The 13,805-nt window shown below is 36.4% G+C and overlaps 1 protein-coding gene across 1 annotated transcript; it reads left to right on the top strand.

Moving 5' to 3' along the window:
* Positions 1-2,270: 2,270 nt before the first annotated feature.
* LOC109173422 (rhomboid-like protein 15) lies at positions 2,271-13,046 on the top strand. Its single transcript, XM_019322655.1, has 13 exons — positions 2,271-2,465; positions 5,019-5,184; positions 9,513-9,816; positions 10,113-10,145; positions 10,296-10,387; positions 10,690-10,763; positions 11,072-11,166; positions 11,267-11,336; positions 11,438-11,616; positions 12,106-12,166; positions 12,277-12,333; positions 12,444-12,518; positions 12,679-13,046. Exons 1-13 carry the CDS (start codon positions 2,442-2,444, stop codon positions 12,682-12,684), a joined length of 1,236 nt encoding a protein of 411 aa, XP_019178200.1. The 5' UTR covers positions 2,271-2,441; the 3' UTR covers positions 12,685-13,046.
* The last annotated feature ends 759 nt before the right edge of the window (positions 13,047-13,805 follow it).

Here is a 13,805-nt window from a genome sequence, read left to right as displayed (position 1 = left end):
ACATGAGCCATCACAAGATTTTTATATGGCAGATGGATACCTTTTTAAGGGTAATCGACTTTGTATTCCAAGAACATCTCTGCGCGAGAAACTAATCCGAGATCTTCATGCTGGGGGATTAGGAGGACATTTTGGAAGGGATAAAACCATTGCCTCCGTTGAAGAACGATATTACTGGCCTCAACTGAAAAGAGACGTATGGACCATTGTGAAAAGGTGCTCTGCTTGTCAATCTTCAAAAGGTCATACGCAGAATACAGGATTGTACATGCCATTGCCAACTCCAGAAGATATTTGGGAGGATTTATCAATGGATTTTGTCATCGGATTACCTAGAACACAACGAGGTGTGGATTCAGTGTTCGTGGTGGTTGACCGATTCTCGAAAATGGCACATTTTATTCCCTGTCGAAAGACTTCTGATGCCATCCATATTGCTCGCCTATTCTTTCAAGAGGTAGTAAGACTGCATGGCGTTCCACGCTCTATCACATCCGATCGAGACTCCAAGTTCTTATCCCATTTTTGGACTGCTCTATGGAAGCGACTTGATGCTAGCTTAAAATACAGCAGCTCTGGCCACCCACAAACAGATGGTCAGACCGAAGTTACCAATCGCACACTTGGGAATTTAGTCCGTTGCATTTGTAATGGGAGTATTAAACAGTGGGACTTTGCCTTGTCACAGGCTGAGTTTGCATATAACAGCTCTCTTCATGTTTCTATTGGACGATCACCATTTTCTGTTGTGTATAGAAAAACACCAAGACATGCTGTTGATCTCCTTCGTCTTCCACCTACGGCTAAACAACACAAGGTGGTAGATTCCATGGTGGAACAGGTGCAGAATGTGCAACAAGAGGTTATGGCCCGACTTGAAGCTTCCAATGCCAAATACAAAGCTGTTGCTGATAAAAAAAGAAGACAACAACTCTTCCAGGTTGGTGAAGAAGTTATGATATTTCTCCGAAAGGAACGTATGCCCACGGGAAATTTCAATAAGCTTACTCCAAAGAAGCATGGCCCATACAAAATCCTTCGGAAAATCAATGACAATGCGTATATAGTTGATATCCCAGATGAATGGAAAATCTCCAAAACATTTAATGTTGCGGATATATTCAAATACCATCCCGATTCTGAACCGCTATATCCAGATCGTTCGAACTCGAGGTCGAGTTCTTCTCAAGTGGGAGAGACTGATATCGGATGGACTCTTGGTATTCTGCCAACCAGACATGAGTAAATGAATGAACAGGAAGGAAGAGCTCAACAGGCACACATGCACCTAGAATACATTAATGGTTCTTTTTGAAATCTGTTGTTATTTCATTTACTATGTTCTGCTCATTAATTAATCTTCTATGTAATCTCTATTTAAAGTCTTTGGCTGGCCAAGGCAAAGGAGGAACTAGTACCCAGAATTTTATTGCTTAATGCAAGTGCTCTTTTCTGTTAACATTCAGAGTATCGTTTCCTCGTCCTGCATCAAATGGTCTCTAGAAATTTGAAACCCCCCAATTCCTTGCCCAAATTGCTTTGCCAACCATATAAGTGAGTGATATAACATCTTCATGACTCCTAGGCTTAGATGTTCTTACAAAACACCTAATACCCTTCTTAATCCTGCATACATAATTAATAAATAATGATCAAGAAAGGTAAGGATGCTATTGTAACATCAAAATTTTCATTCATTCATACTTGTTTGTGAATTCCTCCACACTGCCCACTTATTTAAGAGTTCTAAACTCCTCATCTACTGATACATAACTTGTCCCAAATCTTCTCAGCAAACATTGCATTTGCTTCTTTCAGAAGGAGCACTTTCGACAATAGTTGACTGAAAAATAAGACGACAGAACTAAATGTAATACAAATTACATAGTCATGAATCTAATTATAAAATTTTAATTGCTAAGGACCAAATGTTATTCATGCATGTATAATAGTTAGGTGATCAATTTTTTTTCTCTTGTGCTTAATTATATTTTCGAATTTGATAATTTTATCCAATTGAATTCTCGACGGTTAGAATCAAGGACTAAATCGAGAAAAATCAATATAGTTGAAAATTAAATTAGGTATAATCACTATATTCGAAGATTAACTTAAATAAAACTACTATAGTTGATGACTAAATTAAGTATTAATAGAGGTGAAATTACTAATCTCAATATAAATACTCAATTGAGTAAAACTATCAAAGTAGATGATTTAATTAAGTAAAAAAATAGTTTAAGATTAAATCGAAAAAAATGGAACTAAATTTGGTATTACATTGGGATTAACTCTAGAAAGTCTGTTCGAAGCTGGTTAACACTTGGCGTAAAGATCTGTTTGGATCCGACTCCATCAAAGAGTCTACTCATCACAGCTCTCGGTATCAACAGACCAAATAACGAAACGAAGTGGAAATCTCGAGAAAACGTCGCAAGGAAATGAGGCCAAACATTGTCTCTGAGGTATCATCCATGCTTCCTTTGCCTGTATCTTTGTTTATCTCTGCGTAGATTTCTTCATAAACATACAAAATTCTAGTTATGTGTATATGTATATGGAATGTTTGTCTTGGGGGTGGGGGGGTGGGGGTTGAACGTAGTTGAAACCCTAATTTTAGACTGCCCTAATGTGGTTTCTTGTTGAAATCTACGGGCAATATGGACTACGGTGATGGTTGAGAGTTTGAGTTGGTAACAGCCATTCCGCATTTGATATAAGCTTGGAATGAGAGTTTCGAGTACTTGTTTGATTAAATTGATACGAACCAGATCACAGTGCCTTCATGTTTGTTGAGGTGGTGAGGATAATGATAAGATAAATGTGTATTTACTGAAGTGGTTGGTCCCAGATTATCTCCAATTCATCTTGTCCTTTCAAGTTTTGGAGGAAAGACATTAGACATGATTGTTATGCTAGATATTACTCGGTATGAGGAATCTCTTATTGCTCTAATATTCTTCATGGGAAAGCTCATGGTTTACTTCTAATTGTTTTTAGGCTAAAGTGTCATCCCGCACCATGAACTATAACGAATTCTTCATGCCGCACCCTAATCTTTCATAAGTGATGTTTAGAACCACAAACCATTAATTTTTTTCCATCTAGCATTTTTTACAGGTTTCTTATAGGTTACCGGTAATAATATGCTGACATGGAATTTATAATTATTATTTCTTATTTTTCTTTTTTTCGCCTTCTATTTCGTATATCAGCTTCTTCATTTTTTCCTATAATCCAACGCCATTTGGTTGAATGTCCTCTCTCACAACCCTTGCCCTCACCAGAAACTCTAACAGTGTCATTTCTCCCCGCGTAGATTGTCTCTGCCCAAAGTTTGACACCCTACCACCATTATCATCATTCTTGGAGCCGCCGATCTCTTTATGAAAATGTATCCACACTCCTTGATAGTTGTTATTGCCTCCGCCAGTTATTGCCCATTAACGTGATTCTTGCTCTTCAATCCTTACTCTAGGTAGTTAATCAATTTGCCGAAATAGAGCCCGTCATTGTTATTGCTTTCATGGCCGCATTGCCTCCCTGGTTTGCCAAATACATGGAACCTTCTCTTTTACACTGCTCTATTTAATTAATCAATACATATATAGGACATTTATATATATAGACCGATCACCACAAAATCTTAGGTCGTCGTTAAGATTCTTTGTTCAAGGAAATGAAATTGTTGGATTGGTAAATAATGTGAACTAACGGAGATCACACTGCAATTTTAAAGCCACAGGTCCACATGAACTGTTTCCGGGCATGACGTACTGCATGAGAGGTTGCCTGGGTTCATGAAATTGGTCTCGTCGGGAATTGGAAAGCCACACCCAAAATTTTAGCTTACTCATGCTCTCTGGAACTCCCCCACCGCAACACGTGGTGTTTCTAGAATCTAGAGACCAGTCCTCTATCCACATCTCAATCTTCGCTGTGTATATCGCCATTGCCACCCAATTTATACCCCTTATTCCTTTCTTTCTATCACCAGATTCAATCAAATACGATTAAAAAAAAAAGAGAGAGAAGAAGAGGAAGAAGAAGAATTTGTTAGTGTCGTGCAATAATGGCTTCCGAGCATATGAGAAGAGACAACAAGACGGTCGAACTTGAAAAGAATAGAGTCCCCAAAATGGTCAGCCACTTCGAGTCCCTGGCGGAGAAAGTCGCCGATGACACTGCTGCGGATTTCTATACCGCCGCCGTGCGTGTTACCGAAACGACTGTCGCACTACTGACCATGGAGATCAAGGCAAAACCGCACGAAAAAGGGAAGCAGCTCGCAACGCGCAGAAAGGAGGGAGGGCGCACGACCAACAAACCCGCGACATCGCCTCTCAGAGTGAACACAATCAAGCCAAGCCTTGGAAAGCAACCGAAAAAACCCAGGATGATATTGCACCTGATTGTTGTTGTTATTCACCGGCGGTGCCTGATACTTCAAAGACTCTATCGCCATTTCCTCCCTCTCTTATGCTGGTTCGTAGGATTTTATTATTATATTTAAATTTAAATTTGGGAAGATTGACCTAAAAATAAAGTCAACATCAGCATATTACCGGTGCCACATCATTTTCAAACTGGGAAACCTTTAAAAAATGTTAGATGGAAAAAAGTTAATGATTGGTGGTTCTAAAAATCACTTATGAAAGATCAGTGTGCGGCATGAAAAATCTGTTATAGTTCATGGTGCGGGATGACACTTTAGCCTTGTTTTTATATTCCCTTCGAAATGCTTTGTGGCTGTAAATTCGAAGTGCAGTTATATCGAATGTTACAAATGGTAGTTAATGGATTAAAATATTGTTATTCTGCAATTGATAGCGTCTGTATGAGTTTTTGACATCCACGAATTAATGAGGTAAGTTACATAGGGAACCGTGATTGTTACACAAGGTCTATGTTGACGTAGGGAGCCATGAATATTGATCCCATACTCTTCATAATCTGTAATTTATTTTAATTCCTTTTGTTTTAGTTTTGATTTTTGAACCATAACACCATCTTTGTAGGCTTCGCTACAAACAAGGTTGGGCAGTTGGTGGGAAGGCATTCCATTCTTTACATCTACTGTTATTATTGCTTGTGGGGTTGTTTACTTGGTTTGCCTTTTGGTCGGGTACGATTCATTTGCTGAAGTATGCTTCTTGCCATTAGAAGTAATTTCGCATTTTCAAGGTATATTTTCATTTATATCTGTTCATATATGCAATATTCTTGTTAAGAATAAGCTCTTCTTTTGATACAACTATACAAGAATCTATGATCTAGCTCACAACTATGTTTTTTGGATGTATATAAGAGAACTTATTACTTTTGAAATGATAATAATATCAGATCTTAACCCTAAAATTACAAGGGCAAAGCATAAAATGGTCACTTGCTGGAGATGATCTGACCATTCACTCTCTAAGAATGTAACCCTAGCCCATACTTCGTCAATAGAAACTTGCAGAAATTTCTCGAATTATGAGTTAGTGGCATCTAGATAAGAACAACAAGGAGGAGTAAGCAGAGGAAAAAGTGAAGCAAATATCAAAGGTGTATGATGTGCTCAGCAACACTTAGAAGTTGCAGATCTACAATCTGTATGGTGAGGAGGTTTTGAAGTCCGGCCAATTTGATCCAGTGTCTCCGATTGGTGTGAGCAGTGGTCGCAGAAGTGGATTTAAGCATGAGCTTTGTGATGCGGAGAATATATTTGCCAAGTTTCAGTATATTTTTTGGAGTATATAGCTGTAATCTTGCTGATGATGGTGGTGTGGTGATAGAGGAGCGTCGTGGAAGGTGGCACCACTGGAGAACAAGTGCCATGTAGATTGGAGGAGCTGTATAAAGGCTCAAGGCTCCAAAAGGAAGATGAGGATTTCAAGAGTTGTTCTTGATGATGGGTTTAGGCTCCAAAAATAAAATTGAAATCCTTATTCCCCCAAATTGAAGTGGCCATTTTATGTCTTTACCCTTGTAATTTAGGGTTTATAGGGTGGCAGTTGATGGAGTTACCCTTTTGGGGATGCAAAAAGCCACTTTGTGAGAAATTCGAGATTGGAAAATGGTTATGTCGAAAATAGCTATATCATGAAAACATAGAGACTAAAAATGCTATTTTCCCTTTTAAGTTTTATGTGAGTAGCTAACATTACTGCATCTATCCCTTGTTGGGAGCACTGAGGTTAATTGCTAGGTATGGCTATTGATCAAAGCAATGGCTTAGGACATATAAGAGAGTTGGCTAGACAAGAAACTTACATTTATTTATTTACTTATTTTAAAACTTTTCTAAAGGACCCCTTGGTCTAGAATAAAGAGGATGGTGAAATGCTACCTGGAGGTGAAGGGTTGTATTCCTTTTCAGGAGATTTTTAATGGTGGATTCAGGGGAGTGACTTGATGCTAGACAGTATTTACTGAAAGTAATAGTTGCTAGTAAGCTTAGTAATGGATTAAAGATGGGATTTAATGATTTACCTAGTTTTCTAGTCCTTATACTCTGTCCATTATGTGAAGAGTAACTGGAAATTTAAGGTAGATTATGGTGATGAGGATGGTAAGTTTGATTAGGACCTTATTATTTTTCACATGAGCTATTACCATGCTCACGCAAAGTGTCGGAATTAGATCTATCTAAAGGATGATTGGAAGCAACAGTTGAAGAAGTAGGAGGAAGATGAATAATAAATAATCTAGGCATTCATCTCTTGGTCAATGCCATAGATAACACCATTAGGCTTTTCATTCTTCCCCTAATTTCTGAAAGAGTAAGCCAATAAAGAAAGCCAAATTTTGGTTATGGCTTGCCATCACCTCATGAATGTTGGCTTCTTGCGAAGTTTATATTTGTCCCACCTTATGGAAGAGAGTTATGCTGGTGGTTGTTGTTGCTTGGAATTTGGAATTGGTTTGGTTCTCTCACAAAATCTCACATTCTCACTTTGGTGTGAATGGAGTCACCAACAACAACCAATGCTTGCAGTTGAAGCCTACACCATCCATTAGCATTGGACCATCCTTCACTGTCAAACATCAACTTGAATATTGACACACTTTGGAAATGAACAACAATGCTATTTTCCTAGCTGACAAGTCTTAAAATCTAAACTGGAAATACCTGAAAACTTGGGCCCATCTTTTTGTTTTTTGGATATAAAGACCCAAACAATTATTTGAAATGCTGGAGGCTCATTAGATGCAAGTTATTGGCTCATTGGTGAAGAGTAATCAAGATGGTAAAACCCTAACCACTCACACTTGACACCAATCTTTTGTCCCTTGATCTTGCGAAACAATAGAATCGAAAAAAAAAACATTTGTGGAACATTTATGAGCACACATTAGTTTAATAACAAATTCAACATGAGAAGGGTTTCTAAAGCATATAAGATATAATCTAAATTTAAGGACAAGAGAGGCTGCTGATACATGCTTGGGACCAGGATTTTAGGAAGTCTTATTTTATTATATTACATAGTTTAGATATTAATAAATTACTAAATAGTTATTTAGAAATTACTAAATAGTTACTTAACTTATTATTCTTAGTATTCGAATTAATTTAGGTAGTTTAATTATTTAGAAATAAACTAGAAGGTTTCAGCAGATTACTTAGCTTATTTAGCCATTCTATGAGTTGTATTTTACCCTATAAAAAGGGAGTATTATTGAGAATAATGCAAGCAGAAATTGAATCCCAAAAAGGGTCTAAGGGAGTTTTGGGTCTCAAGCAAATCCAGTGTTTTCTTCTCTTTATTTTCCAACTGTTATTCTCTATTCATTTTCCCTTATGCTTTCTTGCCCGTGACGTAAGAACACAACAGGCTGCACTTGATCAATGCTTGTGGCAGATGTTTCTGTAACATTTGTGAGAATAACTGAATGAGTTTGATACTAAATATAATCCTCATAATAAACTCTAGCTAGTATAAGGGATGGACTCAATGGAGAGGAATGACTTTCAAAATTATTAGGTAGAGCAACACTAGTAAAATGTGGTGGTCAACCATGTTAGTAAGTTGTAACGGTGGTCCAAGTGTGGGCCTACTTGTGATAACAATCACATTTTAGGATTACAGGTTGTGAGTTTTTATGCTTCTTGTGCTGTAATTTATAGTAATATGTATAGCACAATGGTCACGTAATGGGCTAAATCTAGGGCTACAATTACGACTAATTGACAGCAATGGTTTACGTAATAGGCTAAATCTAGGGTTCAATTATGACTAATTGACAGCTAATATATCACTTGATGGGGTATTATCTCCCATACGCCCATACTAATACCGTAATAGGCTTGGCGAGTAGGCTAGCTCAAGGAGTTTATTGGGCTTGGGTGCACAATCTAGAATCTTGGGCTTGGTAGCCCAATAAGACCTGCTTGTGGTGCTTTCCTAATCTTGATGGGTCATGCAGACCGTTGAAGTTGTATTAGGATTTAGGAGACTATACTCTAACCCTATTATGATGTAATTAGCTTGGGTGAACAAGGAGTTGTATTATGATATAATAGATTAATAGGGGATCATTGAGCCCAATCTTTGCTGTAGTGTGATTGAATTCTTAGCCCATTCACCCATTGCCTCACATTGACACATTGTACACAACATCATTCTATATTTTACATCAATAAAAGCGTTCTCACTTCTCTCTAGCATTCTTAAGATCTTAAATGGCCTTAAGTTTTAAAGCTTTCAATAATGATCCTGTGAGTCATTTAGTTCACGTTGGGTTGAAGTAATTAATACTAACAAGACTAATTTATTGCATGTCTAATATTCTAACATACGAAATTGGAATTTAAAATTTTTTAGGAGAATAATAGTGGGAGAGAGAAATAAAATAGTACTCCGTAATAGAATAAAATGAAGCTGAAATTGAAAAAAAAGAATATATTTATGAAATACCAAAAATGTCTTAATCGCTCTGTCAAGAAATAAGTTTGAAATAGCACTAGCCTTTAATTGAAACCAATGTTATTTAGGATCAAATTGGAAACTATTACTCCATAAAACATTTACAACCAAATTGAAACATAGCTTAACCTAAAATACTAGAGCATTTTTTATCCTACGAATTTGTACGCTTCATTTATGTTTTTGTTTTGAATAAATCTGATCATTGATTCATGGTCATTGTACTTTTCGTTTTTTGTTATTGGCTGTTTGAAGTTCTTGTATTTTACTTGGACTCAGATTACTTTGTTTTGACAAAACAATGATTACAGGCAGTGTTCTGGGATGTTTGAGTTTCCCACTGAGGATTCCAGATCAGATAACTAGGTTTACACAATCACGTTAGAATTTTTGTCCAGTTTTGATAAATCACTAGTGAGGGTTTCAATAAGTAAAATAAAATTGTGTGCTGTTTTATTCTTTTGCATTTTTGTATTTTGTGCTAAATACCAATACCTTGTATGCTTATGTTTTAGGTGTATTTCAAAGTTTTGCTGCAATATGTACAAATACATTGTTAAACCTTAATGGCTTAACATAGTTGTGTTTTTTCCCTTGCAGTCTACAGGATTTTTACATCTATTATTTTCCATGGCTCTCTACTGCATGTTCTGTTCAATATGTTAGCTTTTGTTCCATTGGGATCTGAGTTAGAGCGCATTATGGGATCAATCCGCCTTTTCTACATAGTAGTTCTGTTAGCTACAAGCAATGCTGTGATCCATCTACTTATAGCACTGATTGTTGCTTATAATCCGTTTCTCTCCTATCCAGAACTAATGCATCAGTGTGCTATAGGCTTCTCTGGGGTTCTGTTCTCAATGATTGTGATAGAGACAAGTCTAAGTGGTATTCAGAGTAGAAGGTTTGTCTTTTACGGTTGTTTGTGCTTTGTGATTCATCTGACACAAATGTCATAATGGTTCTCTGATCTTTTGTATGTTTGGACTCTATTTTGCATAAAACTTGCTATTTAGTGTTTGTCTTTATGGCAATTTATCAAGGTCTGTCTCTTTTGGACTAGTTTTTTAAACAATTACTTTGATTTGTCAAAAGATATCTAGGGTATAGTGTTTTCGGCATTGAATATACAGCCCCCACATATATATGTTCTCCAATTACTTGCATATTTACTAATTAAAGTTTCTTCTTTTTTAACAGTGTATTTGGACTTTTTAATGTGCCTGCTAAATGGTAAGTGAAGCTACTTCCTTAGCAATTATGGAGTAGTTGAATTCTTGCCCTCCTTTTCTATTTTTATGTCTGTTTTAATATTTTAAAATCATTTTAAATCACAGATTTATCTTCTTAACCGGTTTTTAACTGCATTATTGTGTGCACTAGGTATGGATTGATCTTGCTAGTGGTTTTCCAGCTTCTTATGCCAAACGTCTCATTACTTGGACACTTATCCGGTATTTTGTCCGGATTTCTATGTATGTTACTTTTGCCCTTCCCAATCTTTTCTAGGTTCTCAGTACCTCTTACTGTTTATTGTGTTGCTTAATAATTTTCCTGATGTGCTTATGGGATAACCATATTGTTGAACTCTAAAAGGAAGTGTATATATGTATTGCGATAATGAACTCAATAAATAGAGTACAGGAAGCCTATGCTTATATACAAGCTAAAGGGAAACTCCTAACCACTTATTTCAAAATTCAAATGGGTAGTTAGGAGACTTCCTCTAACAACCTACTAACACATATCTTTTTGATCTCCTTGTTGGTGGTAGCAGATACATATGGTTTCTTCAACATTATAATACCAGACACATCTCGCTTTTCAGCAATTGAATCTTCATCATGGCTTGTAAGTAAACTGCCCATCTCCCAGGTGGTTAAGTAAAAAAATTGACTTTATTGTCCTAAACTGGTGCATTGAACTTCTCGACATAACATAACTATATCTTTATAAAAGAAAAAGAATAGGGGAAGGGGTGGTGGGTGGAACTCAGAGAGTTGGAATTAGATTAATTTCCTCATTGAAATTCGTTTTCCCTGAGATAGAGAGGTAGTGGAGGTCCTGCTTGCTGAGTGCATTTTTATCTGCAAACTCGCATATTTAAAATTTTTATTCCCCTCCTTCCTACCTACCCCTTCTTGCTTTTCTTGATGCAGTCAACTTGTGTGCGGAGACCAAAATTTATGATGTGCACTGGCAGTAATGTTTCAGGTCACCTTCCAACATATTCAAGTCAAAATACAACTTCAAGGTGCTCATTTCCTTTTTCCTGAAGTTCCACTGTTATTTCTGTGTGTTTTAAAATTTTCTTTTTTACTATTGGTGTCTAATATTCTTATTCTCTTTAAAAGTGGATTGCTTTCTGGAAATATGTGGAGGAACTTTTCTTCACTGTTGCCACAGAGAGAAAATCCTCCTCAGGTATGAATTTAATTTTCTCAATTTGTTTAGCATGGTGAATGTTGCGTGAAGTTTTTGACAAACTGATTCTAAGTTCCCTAAGTTAATCATTTAAAATACAGTCCATGGAAGGTGATAGTAGATTCCCTGGAGCGGGAAGGACCCTTGGTTCTAACCCAAATCGAGGTTCTTCTATTGGAAATCCTGATTCAAATTTAATGGCTAGGCTGCTGGATGATAACGACAGCCAGAGGCATTTGTCGGGTCCATCAGTAGGTGGACAACAGAAACCAACTGGAAGGTATTAGGAAAAGTGTATTGATAACTGTTATCAATCAGATTCATAGTGTGAAATTGTATTGTATCATCTTTGATCATCACTTGATGATCATGTCTCAGTGCTTGCTTTTTTGGTGAACTTTGGTTGGAAAGATTGATTGTAAGTTTGTGAAACTAAAAGTGGTTTTTTGATGAATATATCTATATAGTTTAAGAAATGGAGAACAGAGATTTAATTTTCGGAAATAAGGAAAGTAAAATTTTCAGCAAACTTGTTTTATATCCTGTAAAGTGGTTATAAATTAAGTGTTAATACATATCATAGTGCTCTTGCTAGTTGGTGAAACTGTTGGTTTTTTCCCAGCTTCTTCTACAAGGCATTATTTTTCTTGCTAGTTTCCTTGTTTCATTGATCTTTTAATAACTTGATATCTGAGTTTCTGCAAGTGTGTTATGATTTAGAAATCATCCATCCCTGTTGCGTTCCAATTTTTCTTGCTTCACATTTCAGACCAGCAGCAGCAGAGAATATTGTAGCTGTTGCAGCAACTACAAGAGAAAATCGTCACGAGGTAGTATGTGGAATCAATTGAATATTTAAAAAAGTAATCTATCCCACATGTTCATTTCTCGGTCGGGCAGAATAGTAACACGTGAGGTATCTTTATACATACCGAACTAGGGCCACGTTCCATTAGATGAAAACATTCAGAAACTTGTTGCAATGGGTTTTGAGAAGGTAGGTATACAAGTGAATCTGATTTGATTGCCCTGTTGTGTTTGCTAGTTTCAAATAATAAATAAATTTTGGGGTTTAAGTGGGTGTGTGAATGAATGTATTGTTTTCAGACACAAGTTGAAGTTGCAGTGGCAGCTGCAGATGGAGATTTAAATGTTGCGGTGGAAATTCTTATGACCCAAAAGGTATGTTTCACTTGCTAATATGTATATATGTATGTATGTATGACCCAAAAGGTATGTTTCACTTGCTAATATGTATATATGTATGTATGTATGTCGCATAGTTTATTATAAGAGAATCTAACAAACAGAATGTATGTATGTATGTTATGCAAATTGGCAGGAATAATTTGGAGACAATCAAATCAGGTAGGTCATCAAGTGAAAGCAAGGCTCTGACCCGCCCCCCCTGCCGTGGGTGTATATGTATATATGCTTTTATTATATCAATCAATGTTGTAAGTACTTAGTAAACCAACCAAACCAACCCAGGCTAGGCTAGGCTAGGCTGAGGCACATTTTTAGGTTGGAATGGAATGTATCACCAAAGCAAACCAAACACACTTTGTGAGCAGCTGATTTCACTTCACATCCCAAATTTGAGTCAATTTTCATCAGCAAAAGCTGAACAAGTGGTTGAGTTGGCGGATAGATAGACTACATAAAAAAGGAGGATGATATCCTATGTGCCACCTTTATCTTCCTCTTTCATATAGCTCCTTCTTTGCGTACTATACTTATAGAATTCTAGTTTAAATAAACGGCCTATCTCTTGCATTTGAAGGGACTGGATCTATCGTGACCCTGTGAACTCGCGATTTAGCAAATAGGCCATGAAGAACGTTTTCTATAAATTGAGATGAGAGATAAGTGGGATGTATGCGAGAGTTAACGGATGACCATTTGATACAGTACGGAAGTTTTTTTTTTTTTTTTTTTTTTTTTTTTTGGGTATGCCGCTCTGCGAGGAAGGATTGCTACGTACGAGCGAAGCAAAAATGGAATTCTTCTATTGGGGATTCTAATGAATGATGAATAAAAGAATTATATTCTATACCATTCTGAAAGGGGGAAATCCTTTGATTGCATATTGAATATAGATCCATGTCTTTCTTGTTCCACTAGCTAGGACCAAATTCTTACATGTTCCCCCCTTTTTTTTTTGGACTATAAACCGTTAATTATAGTTCAAATCAAACTGTTCACTGTTATGAACGGGTTATTAAAATAAAAGTGCTAACAAGCTAGAACCAAGTTTAGTACTTCAAATTCACTTAAGGGTGTATTCAATCACGATTTTTATAATTTTTTAAAGATTTTTATGAATTTTAAGAGTTTGGAGACATTCAATTCAAATATTTAGACAGTCTTTAAAAGTCAGGCGGTAAGTCATGTTGTATTTAAAAAGTCTTCAAGATTTCAAATTTTTTTTTTTTTTTTTGTACCAACTCTGAAGGTTTTCTCTCTCTA

The sequence above is a fragment of the Ipomoea nil genome, unplaced genomic scaffold, assembly GCF_001879475.1.
Source record: "Ipomoea nil cultivar Tokyo-kokei standard unplaced genomic scaffold, Asagao_1.1 scaffold0480, whole genome shotgun sequence".
Classification (NCBI taxonomy): domain Eukaryota; kingdom Viridiplantae; phylum Streptophyta; class Magnoliopsida; order Solanales; family Convolvulaceae; genus Ipomoea; species Ipomoea nil.
Note: the sequence above shows the minus strand (reverse complement) of the source record. Positions and strands in the feature narration are given on the sequence as shown.

Excerpts from the sequence above, each read along its gene's own strand:
- LOC109173422 (XM_019322655.1), top strand. The coding sequence starts at position 2,442 with ATGAGGCCAAACATTGTCTCTGAG. Across the intron at positions 11,167-11,266 it reads AGTCAAAATACAACTTCAAG|TGGATTGCTTTCTGGAAATA; the intron begins GTGCTCATTTCC and ends TCTCTTTAAAAG. Across the intron at positions 12,167-12,276 it reads CAAGAGAAAATCGTCACGAG|GGCCACGTTCCATTAGATGA; the intron begins GTAGTATGTGGA and ends ATACCGAACTAG.